Consider the following 22,477-nt stretch of genomic DNA (forward strand, 5'->3'; position numbering starts at 1 on the left):
AACGCACTCTACACAGACGATCAAAACCACACAAACTCCTACAACAAAATAATTAGTACTGCTAAAAACACATAGATAAAACGCTACCTTTTACTACTACTCAGAAACAATTAAAGTACCACTAAAATAAACGGTGAATACAATCTGTGTACAAACCGAGAGCTGCTGCCACTGAACTCCACTCTGCTCTACGACTGGAGCTCAATGAGGCATATAACAGAATTGGTGAGCTCTTTTTGGAGTAGTTGGCGTTCGAGCATATCGAGCGGAACTGTCGTTCTTTCATGTTCGAGTGCAAATCCATCAAAGTTGAAGTGCTAAGTTCCTAACAATAGCATCCTTCGAAAATAACAGTGACTTCAATGCAGAGATTCTGTTGCTAAATAATACAATACAATAATGCAATTCCAGACTGATTGTTTATTTCCTGAGAGTTTTGTTTCAAGTTCCCTATCACCCGGAACAGTATCCGTCGTAGAAACTACATAGGCACGACTCAGTACACTGTTCGACCACTTCGTGAACGATGAAGTGTTGCCAATCCAATTAACAGTCGTTCTCAGCAGATACACGGTCCAGCCCCTTTTATGTGTCTACTGCCTATGTTTGACGTCAAGGTGCAAATAATCACTCTGACACGGGAGATGGCAGTAATCGCAGTGGAGGGTATATAAAGGCTATCGGGATACGCGGAGAGCAGTGCAGTCCTTGTCATAATGCGGAAATTGAGCGATTAATCAGACGCCGAAAAGGGCGCGATCATTGGCTTTCGGGACGAGGATGGACGCATTTCCGAAACGGCTAAGTTTCGCACCACGGGCCATAGATGACAGGGGTGAATGACGGCTGCGGACATGTGAGCGGGCAAACAGAAGTACAACTGTAGACCAACTGACCTCAATGACTGTAGCGGACGTTGCTGCATATGGACCTCCGCAGCAGGTGACTGATTCTTGCGCCCATGCTGACGGTGACGAAGGCTGGAATTTGCACACCAGTACTGCAATTGGACGTCCACTGAGTGCCGACAGATGGCCTTTTCAGATGAATCACTTTTTATACTCCGTTGTCCATATGGCCGTTGGCGTGCACGGCCCTGCAACAATCGTCGAAAGTGTGCAGGCCGGAGAAGAGAGAGTAGCGGTCTGGGGAGTGCTTTCGCGGCATTCTCTGCATGATATCGCCATTCTGGAAGACTCAGTGGATCAACACAAGGGTGAATCTATCCTTGGGGACTATATCCAGCCCTACATGCAGTTCTTTTTCCTAGGGACAATGGAATCTACTAACAGGACAACGCAACGTGTCCCACTACAGGCAGTGTAATGGCGGCAGCCTTAGTAAAATGGAGAACCAGCTCTTCTGGAGTGTCTGTTGGTCTCTCATACACCAAATACTTCACCTCCTCCACCCCATTACACGCCCCCCCCCCCCCCCGCCCTGCAAACAAAAGAGAAATCGATGAGTGGAGTCGAGAGAATGTGATGGCCACGGTACTGGCCCACCCCACCCAATCCAACAGCTTGAGGAAATATTGTATAAATGTTCTTTGACATCAACAGCAAATCGTGGTAGGACCCAATAATGCTGGAACCATAATCGTTGCGTGACTGATAGTGGGACATTCTGCAATATTTCCGATAGTACTTTTCGGTGATGATTATTTCTTCCACCGAACGCACTAGACGGAAGATATGGTCCAATCTGATGGTCGTGAACAATGGCGACAACACTTTTGTGGTGTGTCTATGTTGATGGTAAAGCACTCATGTTCCCTTAGGATTTACAACTCTCAGACATGGCTATTGTGGCCGCTGAATAATCTTTCCCTTATGAAGGCAACTTCGTCAGTAAACAGATCACACATTTGGAAATCAGGGATGTTTTAAGTTCTGTTTAGATACCGTTGGCAGAATTCCACACACTGGGGAAGTCTTCAGCAGATAACTGAATGGCTGCATGCCCGTCTCGGCGCAAAATGCCTCTGAGCACTATGGGACTTACCAGCTGAGGTCATTAGTCCCCTATAACTTAGAACTACTTAAAACTAACTAATCTAAGGACCTCACACACATCCACGCCCGAGGCAGGATTCGAACCTGCGACCGTAGCGGTCGCGCGGTTCCAGACTGAAGCGCCTAGAACCGCTCGGCCACTTCGGCCGTCTGCCCGTCTCTTTCAAGATATTCTACACATAGCGTTTGAGGCATTTAGTTTCTTGGCTATGGCTAATGAGTTGCTGGTTGGGTCATCCTCAGTTCACTGTAACACAGCTTCCTCAAACTGAACAGTTCGCTCACTTTGAGGTCTACCAGTTTTCCATTGGGTTGGTGTAACGGATCCTGTTTCACGAAGATGGCCTTCAAGTCTTCGAGATGTGACACGATTTGATAACCCCCTATCTAGAAATCGTTCTGGATACAGGCTCCAGCCATCTCGGCAGTTGTATCGTGCCTCCTCATAAATTATGTACACGTCAGCTAACTCGGTTAGAGTGCAAACAGAGATCAAGAACCTGTAAACATTAGTAGAAACTTTGACGTAAATTCAGCATAACATAAACAACAGTAATGTAACTGTTTATCCAGGGACGTGGGCACTGCTACTACGGTTCTAGGCGCGCAGTCCGGAACCGTGCGACTGCTACGGTCGCAGGTTCGAATCCTGCCTTGGGCATGGATGTGTGTGATGTCCTTAGGTTAGTTAGGTTTAAGTAGTTCTAAGTTCTAGGGGACTAATGACCACAGCAGTTGAGTCCCATAGTGATCAGAGCCATTTGAGAGCCACTGCTACTAGTGATGAAAACACACCCTTCCCAGCAGTAAGATGTAATTTTCTTGCAAATCAGATTCCAGTCTTAATGTGCTGCGTGCGAAGCAGTCAAAACAAATATGAACTTTGGTCTTAGGAAAGTCTAGCGCCAAACACTTCGAGGGCCCATAGCGAGGAAACACTGCCCGTGTGGCATTTGTGTCATATAACCAAAGTGTTCTTTTCACCCCACCTTACAACTCTACAACAAATTTGTATACGTAGCTTTATTTACCCCCTGCATGCTGACCTTTAAATCCGTATATACACTCCAAGATAAAAAATAGCGACGCACCATGAAGGAATTATCCGTATGGGGCCGAAATCGGTAGATGCGATGCAGTAGTACGGACACACAATCGATTAGAATTTCAGAAATATTGGATAATTGTTTCAAGAGAAAGAGCTTCATATACCGAGAGAGTCAATTACGCGTCAGTGCACTTCTGGGCCTCATCCGAGCAGTGATTCGGGTTGGTATTGATTGACAAAGTCGTCGGATGTCCTCCTGAGCGATATCGTGCCAAACTCTGTCCAACTGGCTCGTTAGATCGTCAAAATCCCGAGCTGGTTGGAGGCTCTAGCACCCCAGGTGATCACTCCTAGTTGTCGTGGCGTATGGCGGTGACAGTCAGGTTGGCATCCCACTCTTACAGCACAGCAGTACGTCGACGATATTCTACACCCCGTTTAGTTGCGCTTCATAGCAAGCCATTCTGAGATTACCTCTTAGCAAGATAATGCCTGCCCGCACACAGCGGGAGTTTCTACTGCTTGTCTTCGTACTTCACTAACCCTACCTGGACCAACTATGTCGCCGGATCATTCCCTAATTGAGAACGTTGTGAGCGTTAATGGCAGGGCTCTCCAACCAGCTGGGGATTTTGAATATCTAGGGCTCCGATTGGACGGAATTTGGGACGATATCCATGTTTCTCTCTCTCTCTCTCTCTCTCTCTCTCTCTCTCTCTCTCTCTCTTAGTGTATTTCAGATTGAAATCTGTAAAATATACTGGGTGAGTTACCTAAAACTTGCATTGCAGATAATGTTGAAATGGAAAATGCTATTAATTTAAGGTTTTCACAGAATGTATTGTTTGTCAGGAGCTCGTATTGGTAGCCATTAAACAGATTGTGATAACGTTCAGAAAGTGTATTTTTTGTGCCAACATACACTTCTTAAATGGGGCAATGCATGCTGACATTGACAAACTAAAAGTGGTGTACATTAGAATGTCACTGGTGTTCGTTGCAGGATTATAATGGGAGACGTTTACGAGTTATCACTCATTGACGATGGCACAGAGGTGCTGAAACATGTTTGGGTTTATATAAAGAAAAAGTTGGCTGCATAACAGGCGAATCCGATTTGTTTGCAAGAGCTTCAAAGCCAAATGAAAAATAATTAGAATACACGCTGACGGAAAGAAATCGCAACGGCAAGAAGGAGTTGTGGTGTGCGATATAAACGAAAGTTAGTAGGCGTGCTTTTACACAAATCTTAAAAAAAGATTTGCATCACCTCGATTCCGAGGGTTCCGGAAGCCGTACAGAAAATTGGAATAGAGATCAACATAACTATCATTTCCTCCCGTTTTACTGCTCATGAAAACCACACATTGCATATTGTACTATCATACAGCTAGACCTTAAGTGGTGGTGGTCCAGATTGCTGTACACGCCGGTACCTCTAATACCCAGTAGCACGTCATCTTTCATTGATGCATGCCTGTATTCGTCGTGGCATACTATCCACAAGTTCATCAAGGCACTGATGGTGCAGATAATCCCATTCCTCAACGGGGATTCGGCGTCGATCCCTCGGAGTGGTTGGTGGGTCACTACCTCCATAAACAGCCCTTTTCAATCCATCCCAGGCATGTCGGTAGGGTTCATGTCTGGAGAACACGCTGGCCACTCTATTCGAGTGATGCCGTTATCCTGAAGGAAGTCATTAACACGATGTGCACGATGGGGGCGCGAAATGTCGTTCATGAAGACGAATGCCTTGCCAATATTCTGCCAATATGGTTCCACTATCGGTCGGAGGATGGTATTTACGTATCGTACAGCCGTTACGGCTCCTTCCATGACCACCAGCGGCGTACATCGGCCCCACATAAATCCACCCCAAAACAGCAGTGTACCTCCACCTTGCTGCACTCTCTGGACAATGTGTCTAAGGCATTCTGCCTGACCGGGTTGCCTCCAAACACGTCTCTGACGATTGTCTGGTTGAAGGCATATGCGACACTCATCGGTGAAGAGAACGTGATGCCAATCCTGATCGGTCCATTTGGCATGTTGTACGGCCCATCTGCACCTCGCTGCATTGTGTCGTGGTTGCAAAGATGGACCTCGCCATGGACGTCGGGAGTGAAGTTGCGCATGATGCAGGCTATTGCGCACTGTTTGAGTCGTAACACGTCGTCCTGTGGCTGCACGAAAAACATGGTGGCGTTGCTGTCAGGGTTTCTCCGAGCCACAATCCGTAGGTAGCGGTCATCCACTGCAGTAGTAGCCCTTGGGCGGCCTGAGCGAGGCATGTCATCGATAGTTCCTCTCTCTCTCTCTGTATTCCTTCCATATCCGAACAACATCGCTTTGGTTCACTCCGAGACCCCTGGACACTTCCCTTGTTGAGAGCCCTTCCTGGCACAAAGTAACTATGCGGACGCGTTCGAACCGCGGTATTGACCGTCTAGCCATGGTTGAGCTACAGACAACACGAGCCGTGTACCTCCTTCCTGGTGTAATGACTGGAACTGATCGGCTGTCGGACCCGCACCGTCTAATAGGCTCTGCTCATGCATGGTTGTTTATATTTTTAGGTGGATTTAGTTCAAAAATGGTTCAAATGGCTGTGAGCACTATGGGACTTAAAATCTATGGTCATCAGTCCCCTAGAACTTAGAACTACTTAAACCTAACTAACCTAAGGACAACACACAACACCCAGCCATCACGAGGCAGAAAAATCCCTGACCCCGCCGGGAATCGAACCCGGGAACCCGGGCGCGGGAAGCGAGAACGTTACCGCACGACCACGAGATGCGGACGGTGGGTTTAGTGACATCTCTGAATTGTCGAAGGAACTGCGTCTGTGATATAGTATCCACAGTCAACGTCTATCTTCAGGAGTTCTGGGAACTGGTTTGACGCAAAACTTTTTTTGGTGTGTGTATATTTGAAAGATGATGTCTATTCAAAGAGTGGCGCCACTATGAAGATGCTAATCAGGTTTTCTTTAAATTCGCGCTGTAGTGGTCGCGAGGGTTAGTTACCTTTGAGATTGGACTTGGTGAATTGATGGTAATAAAGACTGTCATTATCAACACCAACACATCACACGAGATGGTGTAATAGGGTTACGAGAAGCTGGATGTTCCGTCTGAGATACTGCAGGAAGACTTGGCAGGAATGTACACTATACACAATTGCTGGCAGGGTAGTCACGAGAATCTACGGTCGGTAGAATACCGGGTTCCGGATGGTCACATAGAACTACCGAGAGGAAGGACCACCGTGTTCGGCGTATGGCTCTGACGCATCGTACTCCATCTGCAGCAGCTATCTGAGCAGCAATCCACAACACAGTGACACAGCTAACTGTTACAAATAGGTTACTTCCAGGACAGCTCTAATCAGTCGCTCAGCAGCGTGCATTTCACTGGCTGCAATCCACCGCCATTTGCGACTCCAGTGGTGTCAGACGAGAGCTCATTGGAGGGCGGGGTGAACGTCTGTTGTGTTTTCTGATGAACGCCGGTTCTGCCTCAGGGCCAGTGACGGCTGTGAGTTGGTCAGAAGGAGGCGAGTCGAGGGCCTGCAACTAATCAGTCTGCGTGCTATTCTCACTGGACACGTACCTCGGGTTACGGTCTGGGGTGCGATTTCATACGACAGGAGGAGCACTCTCGTGGTTATCCCACGCACCCTGACTGCAAATTTGCACGTCAGTCCGACGATTCGACACGTTGTGGTGCCATTCCGGGGTCAGCCTTCCAACAGGATAACGATCGCCCACACTCCGCCTTTGTAATCTAACAGGCTGTACAGAGTATCGACACGTTCCCTCGGTCTACTGGACCACCAGAGCGCATATGGGACATCATCGGACGACACCTCCAGCGCCGTCCACAAACAGCATTAATCGGCCCTGTATTGACCGACCGAGTGCAACAGGCACGGAACTCCATCACGCAAACTGACATCCGGCACTTGTACAATACAGTGCACGCACCTTCGCATGCTTCCATTCAGCATTCTGGCGGTTACACGCGTTATTAATGTAGCAGCATTTCACATTTGGAATGGTTTATCTCACGCTTACATTAACCTGTGATCTTACAATGTAGAAATAGTTAAGGTATAGACGTAAATATTCGCATTTTGGTGCTCAATTAACTGTCTGTACCCTATTAAAACAAAATAGTGTTTCGATGTGTGTTGCAGGCGTGGGAGTCGCACATGCGCGTCAAGGATATGAGAAGGGAGCCGGCGCAGCGAGGCGAAGAGCGCCAGCGTGAGTATCCCGCCACCCCCAGCCCGTCGCCCCCCGCGTCCCCGCCGCCCCCACCTCCCCTGCCTCCCCCGCCCCGAGCCCACGCACCCGCTCCCACTCCCGAGCAGGAGGCCGCGGCCCGCGCGCGGGACGCCCGAGGCTCCGACGCCGAAGACAGCGACGAGTCGGACGGCAGCGGCGAGGAGCTGGACGAGGAGGAGGAGGAGGAGGACGACGACGACGCCGACGACGACGAGGCCGGCGGCGGCGCTCAGCCCGGGCCCGAGGCGGCGGCCGGCCCCTGCCCGGGGGCCTTCCTGGACCGCAGCCCGGGCGAGGTGTACACCATCCCCGAGGAGGAAGAGGAGGCGGCCAGCCCCACGAGCGGCGACGGCGTCACCAGCCTGCGCCAGCGCCGCCTGGCGGGAGGTGGGTGCGCCCCCTCAGCCGGCGCCGCAGCAGCGCGCCGCCTGCAGCCTGCAGCCTGCAGCCTGCCCCGAGCCAGACGCGCCGCCTCCCGCACACTTCTTGCCTCCACCCTAGCATCGCGGCCGACAAATTTCGCCTACAGTAGCCAACACCCGTCGAGTTAAGCGCCCGTTCACTGCAGTCGACAGTCGACATCGATCTTTCCCGACAAGTTAACGTATTTACGTGTTCGAGGTCTATTTGGCATCCGTCGTTCTGACCAAGTTTGTCCAAACAGTGAAGCACCTCGTCCTTCGTAAGAGTGTTACATTTCGTTCGATTACTGGTATTTTGGGTGGAAGCGGGCCGCTGTGATGCTCCGTGTCTTTCGTCAAAATGTTGACACCATTTTCAGTGTTAGTAATGACTCGTCTACTTACACTCGTGCTCATCTGCACACTGCGCAACGTAATTAAAGGATCGCTTTTTCGAAACCCCGTAATTTTCTCCCACTGCCACGAGTAAGTATGAAATTTGCCTCAAACGTGTCTACGACGTTCCTGTGTAATGGTGAAAAGCGTGGCGCCCTGAGACGGCACCTTTTGGCTCGGCGATCTCCAAACAGCGAGGTGTCAACACTTGCTAAAAAAAAAAAAGCCCACACCTCGGAAGTTCGTGTGACGTGATGTCACATTGGCACCAAATTTCACCACAATCCTGCCCAACGCCACCGTTTAACGTGTCACAAGACTGGAATGCCATTACAGGCCCCATTATTCCAATTTCACCCGTTCTTTTGATCCTCCTGCAAAGGAGGTCATAAACGCGACGCTCAGAGCTGAAATCGCAATGTTTTCCTACGAGTGGCCGAGGAAAACGTGCAGTCACTCTCCCGCTCAGAGTCGCCACGAAAAGGCCTCTTTGCTTGGGCCATTGATTCCCACACATTTCTCTGTCGAAAACGACAGTTTGCAGCGCGATGAGCAACAGCAAGACATTCCCTTAGGACATTGAGGAGCTGCACCCTCATTGAATGTCGTCACACCCTTTGTAGCACAGCGTGACTCTAGTTTTTGTTCTCGCGTATAGGCTGAAAACACCAGGGACCGATCAAAACCATTCGACGGGATTTAAACGTGATCTGAAGCAGCAAATGGTTTTTATGCTATTTCAACAGTCCTATTTGGCATCCGCCTGTGGAGCTGCGACACTGACACGTGCCTGAATAAAACGGCATTCGGTCCCTCTAGGCTGTCCCAGTTGGCAAAAGTCTCAGTGGCACCGGGCCATCTTTATTCAGAATTTTAAAAATGAACGTGTCCAGAGTCAACCAGTAAAGTAGTCCTAAGTATCTGCAAACTCTCGAAACCCCTGAGATTCCAGCAGCCTACCTACTGTCATCTCGGACTACTTTAAATGTTGTCTCTCTACACGTTCGCCTTTAAAATTTTCAATAATGGTGGAAGGGTGCCACCGAATGTTTTGTTGAACTGACAGACCTTAGAGGCGCTCTTTGCTGTTTTATTCGTCCGTGTTTCGATGTCGCACCCCTCCGTTATCACACCACAGAAGGACGTCAAACAAGTGGGCTCGATAACAATAAGCACATTTCTCTGCTTCAAATCACATTTAAATTACGTCGTATGTTTTTGTGTTTCTGAACGGTCTCTAGTGGCTCCAGTCTGTATACTAGAGCAAAAATTGCTGTCGTCCTGCACTCCAAACGGGTGCGATCACTTTCAATGTCCTTAGAGAAGGGTTGAAACGTCCCAGGGTATCAGAGTATCAAAGGTTGTCAATGACGTCATGTTGTTTATCGCACTGAGACTGTCGTTTTCGACCGCGAAATCTGTGGGAGCCAACGCCCCAGTGTAATCCCCATCAAGTAGGCCTTTTCGTCGCGATTCTGGAACGTTCTTGTCGGCCTCTTGTAAGAACACCGCGTGATTTCAATAATGGGCGTCGCCGTTCTGACCTCCATCGCAAACACATCAAAAGAAGAAATGAAATTTGGGTAAGATTGGCTGTAAAGAGCCTCCAATCGCGAAACACGTTCACAGTGGCGTTGAGCAGAATTAGGTGGAATTTGGTTCCAATGCCATACCACCAAATCCACATTACTCGTCATATGAACTGCAGAGCTATGAGCTTTCTTTCCCTAGTGTCGACACTTTACTGTTTGAAGCGTCGTCGAGCTCCTGTATGAAGTCTCAGGGTAACCCGCTACTGCACAATTACAGAGGAAGGCTGTAGGCACCTTTAAGCCAAATTTCAATGTCATGCGCCTGAATGGGAGGCTATTATTGGGCATCGAAGGAGTGCTCCTTTCATTCTGCTGCGCTTTGAGGAAGGGAGGGTAGTGAAGATAGCGTAAGCAAAATTTTCAGCAAATTCTATGACAGACCGAGAGAAGGCAAGCGAAGCCTATAATCTGCGTCGACTGACGCATACATTAAGTTATTTAAAAGAAAATGCTCATCCGCTTTCTTCGAATCATCTTTCTTTGAATAGGATCTTTGTAAACGAATTGCACAACTTAGGGGTTCCTGTACTTTAATATAGGCAATCTGCTGATATTGAAGTGAAGCGTGCTGAACATAATTTTAAATTTGGATGGGGACAGAATACTTATACCATGACAATGGTTTGGGATTTAAGGCGAAGGAAAGACGATTATGGCTTAACGTCCCTTCGACGGCGAGGTAGTTAGCACAAGCTCGGTTAGGAGAAGGCAATAACCGTAACCATTTGGAAGCAACTAGCGCTGCATTTGCATTCTGCAATTTAGAGAAACTTGGAAAACCAAGAATGAGGTGCTCGGGTGGCGATTTGAATGCGACTTCAGTGACTTAACCAATACTCCAGGCATTGCAGTCAGTTCTTACGTTCTTGTCGCAAAGATGTTTCCGCTGTTGTTCGGGTAAATCGTACGTTCGTTACACGAATTACTTTACATTTATTTATTTCTCGATAAGGGTGTTATCTGCCCGTGCGTCTCAGCTGATACAAGCAACATAACAAATATTTGTTCCAGGTTATATCATCTATGACGCATTCGCAGTCAACGTCGTGTTTAAGGAATAAATTTGTTGGTGCACTGGTTGAGACTCTCCACTCGCTCTCTAGAGGATGGCAGTTCAAACCCCCGTTCTTAGGTTTTCTGCTATTTCCCTAAATTGCTTAAGGCAATGCCTGCATAGTTCCTCTGGAATGGACGAGGAAGGTTCTCCATCCCCTGCTTCCCCATTCCGAGCTTATTTTCAGTCCCTAATGACATCGTCGCGGACGGGAAGTTGAAGCCTAATCTGCCCTCCTGCTAGCAACCCATGCTTTAGTGTCCGAACCGCTGTAATAATGGCTGAAAGGTGTCTAGCCGATATATTTCGTTAAAAAGTGCAGCATATCGCGGTGCAGGCTCGAAACGTCATATAATATTCGAGTCGTAGAGAAAATTTCCGGATTTCCATATAACACTTACTATTTCCTACAAGGAACAAATGTTCTCATTGTGTGCAGACTTGTAAGAAATGCAAGCAAAGATGTACTTCGTCAGTTTTCGAAATTATTTTTATGTTAAAGCATACAATGCTTAACTTCGGCTTGCGAGACTGTAAATGAAATGTTACGGGCCCAACAGATGTCGATTCGATAGCACTGTGTTAGCGAAGCAGTGCAGCTCCCTCACAGAACAAGTTATCACTTGCAGATACATACACGTTTCTGTGAATGATATCAGTAAACTGGTTATTTCGTTTAAATTTTGTCCACTACTTCTCGTTAGCTAATAAAAGTCACATTTCAATTAATCTTATTCCAACAGGTGTACAAAAACTGGGTGGAGGAGAACTTTTGTGTTTCACAAACACAGTTTTTACTTGTCTGTGCGTGGATGTCGTGTGTGTGGTTGTGGATGGGTATGTTGTGTGGGACGGAGGGGGGGAGGGGGGAGTAATGAAATCAAATACTAAAAAACATCCCCTTACACGCACATGATTCGTTTGTACGGCCACTTGAAAGTAAATACTCGTGGACCTCTGGCGGCAGGAGGGACAGGTGTTTATGGGAACGCCTCGCGTATCGACGTGGCCGCAATCAGCAGTTTGAGTACAGCGGATATAAAAATTAAAATACAGATGGTGTGACGGTATGAAGGGAACGAAGCTTTCGACTGCAGAACTCGAGCAGTTTTCCCGCTTGTGAAGGCTCCCCACCTGCGCAAAGCAAAGCGGCAGCGGCGTCTGTCTCGTGGGCACCAAACCTTAAATAGTCCGAGAGACTATTGCCAGAAAATCATCTGTTCTGTTCTGTAAATTCAAAATTCTCTTAGCCTCACTTAAGTCGCATTTCTTGCAAACATCTGTCCTATTGCACTTATTTCAGTTGCACATTCGTTATATACTTAAAACCACGGCTTGTGTAAAATAACACCAGAGAATTTGTTGCATCTTATTCTGAAGATTTTGTGTTAGATGTTTTGTCTGTGAATGGTACACACTACGCTCTTGGAACAAAGGACACTACCGGCATGCAGAGGTTCGCACCACAACACACACAGTGCACGTTACTGAAGCCAGCTACTAGCGTATTGCGCACTGACGGTCCCCAGCGGAGACACACTTCTGTTTACCTGGGACACTCACAGAGTACACTGTCTGTAAGCGTAAGAGGACAGCTTTGATGAACCCACTTCGCACCGATTTAACTAAATTTTTTCATCAGAGTTTGTGTTATAAGTGGCAATGAGAATAGCTAAATACTAGTTTCTGATTCTTGACTTTCCTGAGATTATTTCTTCAAATTAAAAATTAAGGGTTTTTCGAACAGATGCAGCAAACGTCAGGGATAGGTACTTAATAGGTTTTAAAAGTCTATGTAAGAGAGCTTTTTGTGATTTTCACTCTGCACTAAATCCGGAAAGTCGTCGTAACATACTCTGAACATTGAAAAAAATATACTAAGGAGGCAATCACCAGTTTTGACATACACTATTCATATGTGCCCATATAACATACATAAAAACCATAACTGTCGGAGTAGTTTAACAAACTGATATTTATAAAGGATTAAATTCAGAGCAACAATTGTTCAAGATTCGAAATGTAGTCATGAAAAACGTATACGTTAATTTCATAAAATTTAAAATGTTGAACAGTGCTGATATGGATTCCGCATAAATGTTTAATAGTAGCGAGACGTAAGGTAATCGACTTACTGACGCGTCTGGAATACGCTCATCTTCAGAAAAGCAAGTCAATGAGTTCGTCTCCCTCACTTGATATTCTGAAGATGAGTGTATTCGAAACGCGTCAATAAGGCGGTAGTTGTGCATCTCGTGACTATTAAACATTTATCCAGTGTCTATTATCAGCACTGCCCAACATTTTAAATAACTGTTTAACTGTTATATTTTAACCATATATGTTTACATATATATTTACAAACTACATTCTCTACTTTAACAAATTATAATTCTACTTCTTTCTGATTACATTATAAACAAAATGCATCAAATCATGGTCCTGTGTTCGTGGTTGCCAACAATGATATAATCGAATCCGACTTTGATACACACGTAATGATAAAGTATGATGAGTCAATTGTCATTATAAGTTCAATACAATGCGCTCTAGAGAATAGCACAAATAATTTCGATATTTCTGGAACACTGATACATTGCTGCGAGTGTTCTAAGGAAATGGGAGTTATTAAATTTTGCTGTCAGTTGGCAGCAGTCATAAATTATTATTTAAATGGATTATTGGTCGCTTCGTTGGTGAACTGGTCTATATTTAAGGCTGAAAGCACACAAACAAAGCTTTGTTCCAATATTTTTAATTTATTGCGAAGTGATATTCGAGTTATTAGGTCATCATCAGGTAACAAATTGTTAGTACCCGTGCAAGAAAACTAAGTATGTAGAGGAAATAGAGACAGTAGAATATTACGTCAAAGTGCAAATGGTAGTAACTCTGCGATTATTTGGAATTTAGTACCCACGTTTCCCTCGTCCACTGATTATTATTCTTAATGCTCTCATCTCCTTTATTTTCTCTATATTTGTACCACAATATAGTAAATAAGCAGCAGTAATGTGTAAATATAGGTTATTTACACATTTTACACATCGATAGTTAAGAGCTCTCAGTGTGGCATTTCTTGCTTACGGAATTTTTGAAATATTCCATCTTCATCGCACTTCCTTTTTAGTTTAAAGAAGGTCCACACATCACGCGTTTCGCTAACTTCGTCTCAGATCTGCAATAAAACAGAAACAAGAGCGCATAAGAAATAAAACCATTCAAACTGAACTACACATTGTTTGGTGTGACCTACTATCACAGACCTAGAGATAGACAAAACATATCGTAAGAAGGACAAATTCTTTGCAGAAATAGATGCACAGTATGTCGTCAGATTAGTAAAAATATAACAGCCAAACTGACTACAGCACCCAGTTCGAGGTTAAAGAAACCACCTAACAGCGAATAACAATTTTCTGCGTTTGTTACGACGAGATACAATGTGAACTCACCTAATATTTACAGTTTCCAAGATTTACTTTTCTTGCATGGTAGCTTCTTTGTGGATGTTAGTCAGGTATTACCTGAAAATTCGAAGTAGCGAATAATTAGTGTGTAATAAACATATGCTTTTTGAATTAAAAGCTGTTAGCCTGTTTTTCAACTTGGAAAACAAGAGAGATGTGCTATTCTAGACATTTATCAGAAATAATCTGCCACCTTAAAAAATATTTGAATATGATCACATTCCTGTTACTGTAGAGAGAATATTGACAGTGACCTAACTACATTACATCAACTGTATTATATGTTAAAATAAGTGTATTAAAAATAAGGTTAGATATTTTATTCACTAAAGATTTGCCTCAGTCGATCGACTGGATATACCCTTAGACTATCTTGTATTTTATGTACATTGTATGGGCGCGTATAGTAATAATATGAATGAAAATGGTGAACGCCCTCGAAGTATACAGGGTGAAGCGAAATTCGCGCACTCGGGTTATGCAGGGCGACTAATCACATGCCAGCGATAAAAAAAAATGTCTGTCAGAAAATTTCGTCAAGTGAGTACATCCGACAGAAAAAGGACGTCAAAGAGTGCCAGTATGGCAACACAGTAACCAAATGTGTGGTAACTACCTCTGTAAGCACATTTTAGTTGTGCTGTACAGTCGGTGCAGCGGATAGAGTTTTGAGTTAGCATGCAGGAGGTCGATGGCTCGATCCTGGGTTGAGGCACATGTTCTTTATTTGGTAAATGTAGTCCACGTGTCACGGAATCTGGCATCTTAATCGTCAACAGCGATTGCGGTGGGTCCTCTAGAAAACATTTGCACTTACATACCACAGTCGTAGAAATGGAAGATTGGTCAGTAGTGAAAGAAGCCCTTTCCACGTCACGGGAGTGAATTTATTTGCACCACTTCATCTACTAGATGCGAAGCCTGTTTTCTTTGTGCCCTCCTCCTATGGTCGCACAGATTAGCACCAACTATTACTCATGCCTCGTTCAGGTCCATCACATTTCGTTAGGGTCTTACGTTATCTGCAGGACTAGCAACGTGCACCCCTACCACTGTGCTTTCATGCAACACCTGCAGCTTGTAGATCGACATCAGTGGATGCAATTCTGTGAATGGTTCCAACGACAACAGGAAGCCAACAATGACTTCATGAACACCGAAATATGGTTGGATTAAGCAGCATTCACTCGTGAGTGTATCTTCAATATGCACAATGCCCACCACTGGTGTGAGGTTAACCCACACATCACCCAAGACCTTCGATATCAAGTTCGCTTTGGTATCAATGCCTGGGCCGGAATATTGGGCGACAAGTGTTCGGGCCCCTACATGTTGTCTGACCGGTTGACTGCACGAACGTATCATTCATTCCTCTCAAACTTTCTGCCTGATGCTCTGGAAGATGTTCCACTACATGTTCAGCAGAGGATATGGTTCCAACATGATGTTGCACCCCCACACTCTGAAATTAATGTGCGACAGTGTTTGGACAGAACATTTCCAGGGAAATGGGTCGGTCATGGAGGTCCAGTTGTATGGCCACATCGTTCACCTGACCTAAATCCGCTGGATTTCTTCTGGTGAGGACGCCTGAAGGAGCAAGTGCATTCTACTCCGCCAACGAATGTGGAAGAATTAGTAGCGCGTGTTCATGCTGCTCTTGTTACTGTGGACGCAGCTTTGCTGCGGAGGGTCCAGAGCAGTGTGATATGGTGGGTTGCGCAATGTTTGGACGTGCAGGAAGCTTTGAGCATCTGTTGTTGTGAGGACAACGTATTCTGTTGTGACGGTCATGTGGTCATTAATATAGACATTATTACTGTCACTGATTGCTAATGTGTGACACCTGAGCGCTCGTATTATATGTGGTATAAATGACAAGTAGATATTGTGTTATGGCTCTGTGCTACCATCTTTAACATCTCGAAATTGGTATTGTTTTTGTAGTTATTCTGTCCTATTTCTTATTTGTCTAACCACGTATTTGTTACGTTTAGCGTTACAAAATGTTGTAAATTTAGGATACATGTGATCTAAGAAACAGAATGAAATGTTCGAATGAAATTAGCAAATAAAGAAAAAGCACTCCAGCCCAGGATCAAACCCTCGACCTCCTGCATGCTCACCCAAAACTCCGTCCACTACACCAACTATAAAGCACAGCCAATATGTTCTTACAGAGGTAGTTACCATACATGTGGTTACAGTTTTGTCTGATTGCCACTCTTTAACGTCCTTTTTCTGCCGGATGCACTCGCCGAACGAAATATAGTGAGTGAGATTTTTTTATCGCTGACATGTGAGGAGTCGCCCCGCGAAGCCCGAGTGTGCGAATTTCGCTTCACCGTGTATATTATTTTCCGTAATATTTCATTACTGTTTTCCATATCTCTGGTAGGATAAAAATTAAGATAAATAGAACCTCCCTCAACACGTCACCAACACCTGTGCAACATATTTCAGTTTCACCCATTTTTTAAAAAATAACTATTGAGAAAAAACTCATTAAATATTAATAATTACAGGTTTATATTAGACAAGTCTCAATGCCACTTACAAAACGGCCTCTAAAGAATATATCCTCTCCATTTCACGTTCGTAAATTACTTACACAAAACTTTTAAGTTGACTGATCAATATGTGCAGACGTATGAAATCATATCAGAGGTAGTGCTACAGTGTTGCACGTATTTAATTATATAAAGTTTAAAAAAATGTGTGCTACGATAATTCTTAAAATTAGTTTATATGTGTCACGGCTATAGAATCTTCTTCACTCCTTGGTAGACCATTTCGATATTTAAAGTTGAAATACAGTTGTGGGTGCTGCACTGAACGCCTACATTATGAGTTAGATTTTGGCTTACAAAGCACATCACACTCAAAGACATTATTTAGAACAAAACATCAAAATAAGTTTTGGAAATGGCAGATGTTACAAGGAATGTTCCATATTAACTGGTCAATGTAAAATACGAGTACAGAATTTCTTTTATGCAATGTTGTATATGATTGCACTAAAGTTTGAACGTTTTAGGACTCTGTAGTCTTAAAATTGTTATATGCTGAATTTTCAGCCGCACATGCAGCTTTTTGACATTATAAGTCGGCAATGTGACTCGTCATCATTGCAGGCTCCCTAGAGGGTTACGATTACTTGAGCAATAATCTGGAGCTGTAGCTATATACTGCACAAATCCTATTTGCATTATGTCGTAATATAAAACTTTCGTTGTAATAACTGTTACTTTCCAATTTTGCTACTGATACACTCAGTCACCTTTTTTATGATGATAGTCACTTGTGAGAATGGTTGTGTTTTCATTTTTAAATTGCGCATCTCATTCGTACTATCACGTTTTACGCCGCCTGATGCCCTGTGAAGCGGTACCACTGAAGCTAGACAAATTTTGCAATGTTCTCTGTTGCCTCTGCTGCTCAGCCCTTCAACTGTGTGTAGACGGATCGTGGGAAACGCTTTCCGCTTAACAATATATGGACTTCTTTCCGTTATCGTTCCGTCCTAACTAGTGGTAGCCAAGATTAATAGCTCCTTCTTTTCTATTCTTTTTGATAATCTTCAGCGCATATTGCACCGCAACTGCTTTTTGGGCTCTGTGATCACTTCTTCACGAAAACAATACGGAACTGTGTGGTACCATATCTAGTTAACTAATTCAAATACCGTCTCTACTGACTTCGTCGTCGACCGGAGATAAAACCTGCCTTCCTTCTTTCCTCCTATCCTTCCTATCTTCCTAACTATAATGCATCCTAGGACACCTAAGGAACTTTCTAGTGGACAAATAAGCTACACAGATACTACAAGCTCTTAAAACACTTTTTTAGGCACATTTTATTAGTTCTTACACCGTTCGAAACCATACAAAATATTTCAGTCCGTGTGTTATAGAAAGGAAGATTTCTTAGAAGTCTCACACATCTTTTATTGTACGAACTGTGAATCAACACCCGTTGTTGTCAGCTGTCTAAATAGAAACCATCGGTAAAATCGTTTCTAAGTGACACCGATAATTCCGAAAGCATTTTTTTTTTTTTTTTTTTTTTTTTTTTTTGGACAAAAGGAATATTCCTGAGACTGCACGGCACGTGATACTAAACATCAGTTAGTCAATTCGTTTTCTGACATACTGAAATTAATTAAACTGGTATAACTCACTATTCTTAAATAAATTCATATAATCCATATTTTTTACTTCCTACCTGGGACGGCATTGTATCTACTTTTAGTCACCATCCTATGAGTCTTTAACCGCTAGAAGTCTTTAAGTGTTTTAGTTGCATCACATTCAGTACAGCCTGCTTTATAAAATTTGCTTGACAACATGCCTGATCACATTCAGCCAATTTACTTTATGGTTTCTTGTCAAATCTGTTTTCTATTTCCTTTCTTTTGGAAAAGCTTCAAAGTGACATATATGATATTTTCCACGAAACGTTCTGTTAACGTATGACGACCATTTCTGGTATCAAATGTAATATTTCCCACCGTAGATTTAGTGATGTTGGTCTGATGTTTTGACGTGTCTGTGAAAACCACACTAGGTTAAATCATCACACAAAACCTACAGCGTGGAAATAAAATGCCCTACTTAAATCCACTACAGAAGACTGGGGAACTATAGATTCTCTACTAGGAGAAGCTTACGAAAGACTCACACAGCTCTTTCTTGGATACTTCTTGCCACCCAAAGTGGCCGAGCGGTTCTGAGCGCTTCAGTCTGGAACCGCGGGACTGCTACGGTCGCAGGTTCGAATCCTGCCTCGGGCATGGATGTGTGTGATGTCCTTAGGTTAGTTAGTTTTAAGTAGTTCTAAGTTCTAGGGGACTGATGACCTCAGATGTTAAGTCCCATAGTACTCAGAGCCATTTGAACCATTTTTGAATACTTCTTGTCTGTCTAGACTTCCGATGAGGCAAGATCGAAAATATTTAATTTTCAAAGAGGTCTGCACGATTTCTGAATTTTTTGTTTAGTAGTGACGAGAGTGTAGAGATTTCTTAACGAATACAAATCGATACTCGTCAAGAAATGTACCCTGAATCATGTGATGGGCTACTTTTAAAAATTGTAAAACCTGTCTCCAAAATGTGCGCTAACAAGTTATTATTTCCGTTTCCCTACACCATGCTGAAATAAGGCGAGCTATAGTGAATAATTAGAAAAGCTGAGACAAATATATTATCGTTCAGAATGCTTTTCTGCTAATTAGCATCTGGGAATGGAATCGGAATGGTCTTATGATCGCACGTGCCGTGTTGAGTGAATATAGAGATAATAATGCGCGGCTCATTGCTTTAGGCGTACCACATTATCATAAACGAACCAGTTTTAATCCTGAGCAACAATATGTTTCAATAATAGATCATTTTCAGATGGTAATTCTTGTGGTTAAATTGGTCTTGATTTGTGTCACCAGCATCTAAACATCGAGCCAAGAAATGTATCGAAACGAGGGCACATTGTGTCCAAAACTTGACTGGATATGCATCCCATGCACTGTTACAATATTCCTGACAACGTATGAATCAAATTCTAGCAGTCTAAGAAAATGTCATTTAAACCCTAGTTTTGGTCTGCGCATTCTGTGCGGAATGTTTCCAATTAAAGAACTAAAAGGTGATGATACAATCGGTATTTCTTGACATTTTTGTAGCTAATTCAAAACTATATTCGCATAAAGCGAACAATGAAGCAAACTACCTTCTTTTAGTCCACGCATCTACATCTACATCTACATCCATACTCCGCAAGCCTCCTGACGGTGTGTGGCGGAGGGTACCTTGAGTACCTCTATCGGTTCTCCCTTCTATTCCAGTTTCGTATTGTTCGTGGAAAGAAGAATTGTCGGTATGCTTCTGTTTGTTCTCTAATCTCTCTGATTTTATCCTCATGGTCTCTTCGCGAGATATACGTAGGAGGGAGCAATATACTGCTTGACTCCTCGGTGAAGGTATGTTCTCGAAACTTTAACAAAAGCCCGTACCGAGCTACTGAGCGTCTCTCTTGCAGTCTTCAACTGGAGTTTATCTATCATCTCCGAAACGCTTTCGCGATTGTTAAATGATCCTGTAAAGAAGCGCACTGCTCTCCGTTGTATCTTCTCTATCTCTTCTATAAACCCTATCTGGTATGGATCCCACACCGGTGAGCAGTACTCAAGCAGCGGGCGAACAAGTGTACTGTAACATACTTCCTTTGTTTTCGGACTGCATTTCCTTAGGATTCTACCAATGAATCTCAGTCTGGCATCTGATTTACCGACGATTAATTTTATATGGTCATTCCATTTTAAATCAATTCTAATGCCTACCCCCAGATAATTTATGGAATTAACTGCTTCCAGTTGCTGACCTGCTATATCGTACTAAATGATAAGGGATCTTTCTTTCTATGTATTCGCAGCACATTACACTTGTCTACATTGAGATTCAATTGCCATTCCCTGCACCATGCGTCTATGCGTTGCAGATCCTCCTGCACTTCAGAAGAATTTTCCATTGTTACAACCTTTCTATATACTAGAGCATCATCCGCAAAAAGCCTCCCTGAACTTCCGATGTTATCCACGTCATTTATACATATTGTGAATAGCAACGGTCTTACGACACTCCCCTGCGGCACACCCGAAATGACTCTTACTTCGGAAGACTTCTCTCCATTGAGAATGGCATGCTGCGTTCTGTTGTCCAGGAACTCTTCAATCCAATCACACAATTGGTCTGATAGTCCATATGCTCTTACTTTGTTCATTAAACGACTGTGGGGAACTGTATCGAACGCCTTGCGGAAGTCAAGAAACTCGGCATCTACCTGTGAACCCGTGTGTGTGGCCCTCTGAGTTTCGTGGACGAATAGCGCGAGCTGGGTGTCACACGACCGTCTTTTTCGAAACCCATGCTGATTCCTACTCAGCAGATTTCTAGTCTCCAGAAAAGTCATTATACTCGAACATAAAACGTGTTCCAAAATTCTACAACTGATAGATGTTAGAGATATAGGTTTATAGTTCTGCACGTCTGTGCGACATCCCTTCTTGAAAGCTGGGATGACCTGTGCCTTTTTCCAATCCTTTGGAACGCTATGCTCTTCTAGAGACCTACGGTACACCGCTGCAAGAAGGGGGGCAAGTTCCTTCACGTACTCTGTGTAAAATCGAACTGGTATCCCATCAGGACCAGCGTCCTTTCCTCTTTTGAGCGATTTTAATTGTTTCTCTATCTCTCCGTCGCCTATTTCGATATCTACCATTTTGCCATCTGTGCGACAATCTAGAGAAGGAACTACAGTGCAGTCTTCCTCTGTGAAACAGCTTTAGAAAAAGACATTTAATATTTCGGCCTTTATTCTGTCATCCTCTGTTTCAGTACTATTTTGGTCACAGAGTGTGTGGACATTTTATTTTGATCCACCTGGCCCTTTGACAGAAGAACAAAATTTCTTAGGATTTTCTGCCAAGTCAGTACATAGAACTATACTTTCGAATTCGTTGAACACCTCTCACATAGCCCTCCTCGTAATTTTTGTTTGTCTGCAAGGCTTTGGCTATGTTTATGTTTGCTGTGAAGTTCCCTTTGCTTCCGCAGCAGTTTTCTAACTCGGTTGTTGTACCACGGTGGCTCTTTCCCATCTCTTACGATCTTGCTTGGCACATACTTATCTAACGCATATTGTACGATGATTTTGAACTTTGTCCACTGATCCTCAACACTATCTGTACTTGAGTCAAAACTCTTGTGTTGAGCCGCCAGGTACTCTGTTATCTGCTTTTTGTCACTTTTGCTAAACAGAAAAATCTTCCTACCTTTTTTAATATTTCTATTTACGGCTGAAATCATGTATGCAGTAACCGCTTTATGATCGCTGATTCCCTGTTCTGCGTCAACTGTTTCAAATAGTTCTGGTCTGTTTGTCACTGGAAGGTCTAATATGTTATCGCCTCGAGTCGGTTCTCTGTTTAACCGCTCGAGGTAGTTTTCAGATAATGCACTTAAAGAAAAAATTTCACTGGATTCTTTGTCCCTACCACCCGTTATAAACTTTTGAGTCTCCCAGTCTATATATGGTCAATTCAAATCTCCACCCAAAACTATAATGTGATCGGGAAATCTACTCGAAATATTTTCCAAATTTTCCTCCAGGTGTTCTGACACAGCAGCTGCTGGGCCAGGGGGCCTATAGAGA

At 44.0% G+C, this 22,477-nt stretch overlaps 1 protein-coding gene across 1 annotated transcript in view; it reads left to right on the plus strand.

Moving 5' to 3' along the window:
• The window catches only part of LOC126298156 (histone-lysine N-methyltransferase 2D-like), a 989,658-nt gene that overhangs the window by 586,076 nt on the left and 381,105 nt on the right, over nt 1-22,477 (plus strand). Inside the window, exon 6 of the mRNA XM_049989466.1 lies at nt 7,267-7,336. Within this exon, the coding sequence (XP_049845423.1) occupies nt 7,267-7,336 (70 nt within the window). The remainder of the gene's footprint in view (nt 1-7,266; nt 7,337-22,477) is intronic.

This window comes from Schistocerca gregaria, chromosome X (assembly GCF_023897955.1).
Source record: "Schistocerca gregaria isolate iqSchGreg1 chromosome X, iqSchGreg1.2, whole genome shotgun sequence".
NCBI lineage: Eukaryota > Metazoa > Arthropoda > Insecta > Orthoptera > Acrididae > Schistocerca > Schistocerca gregaria.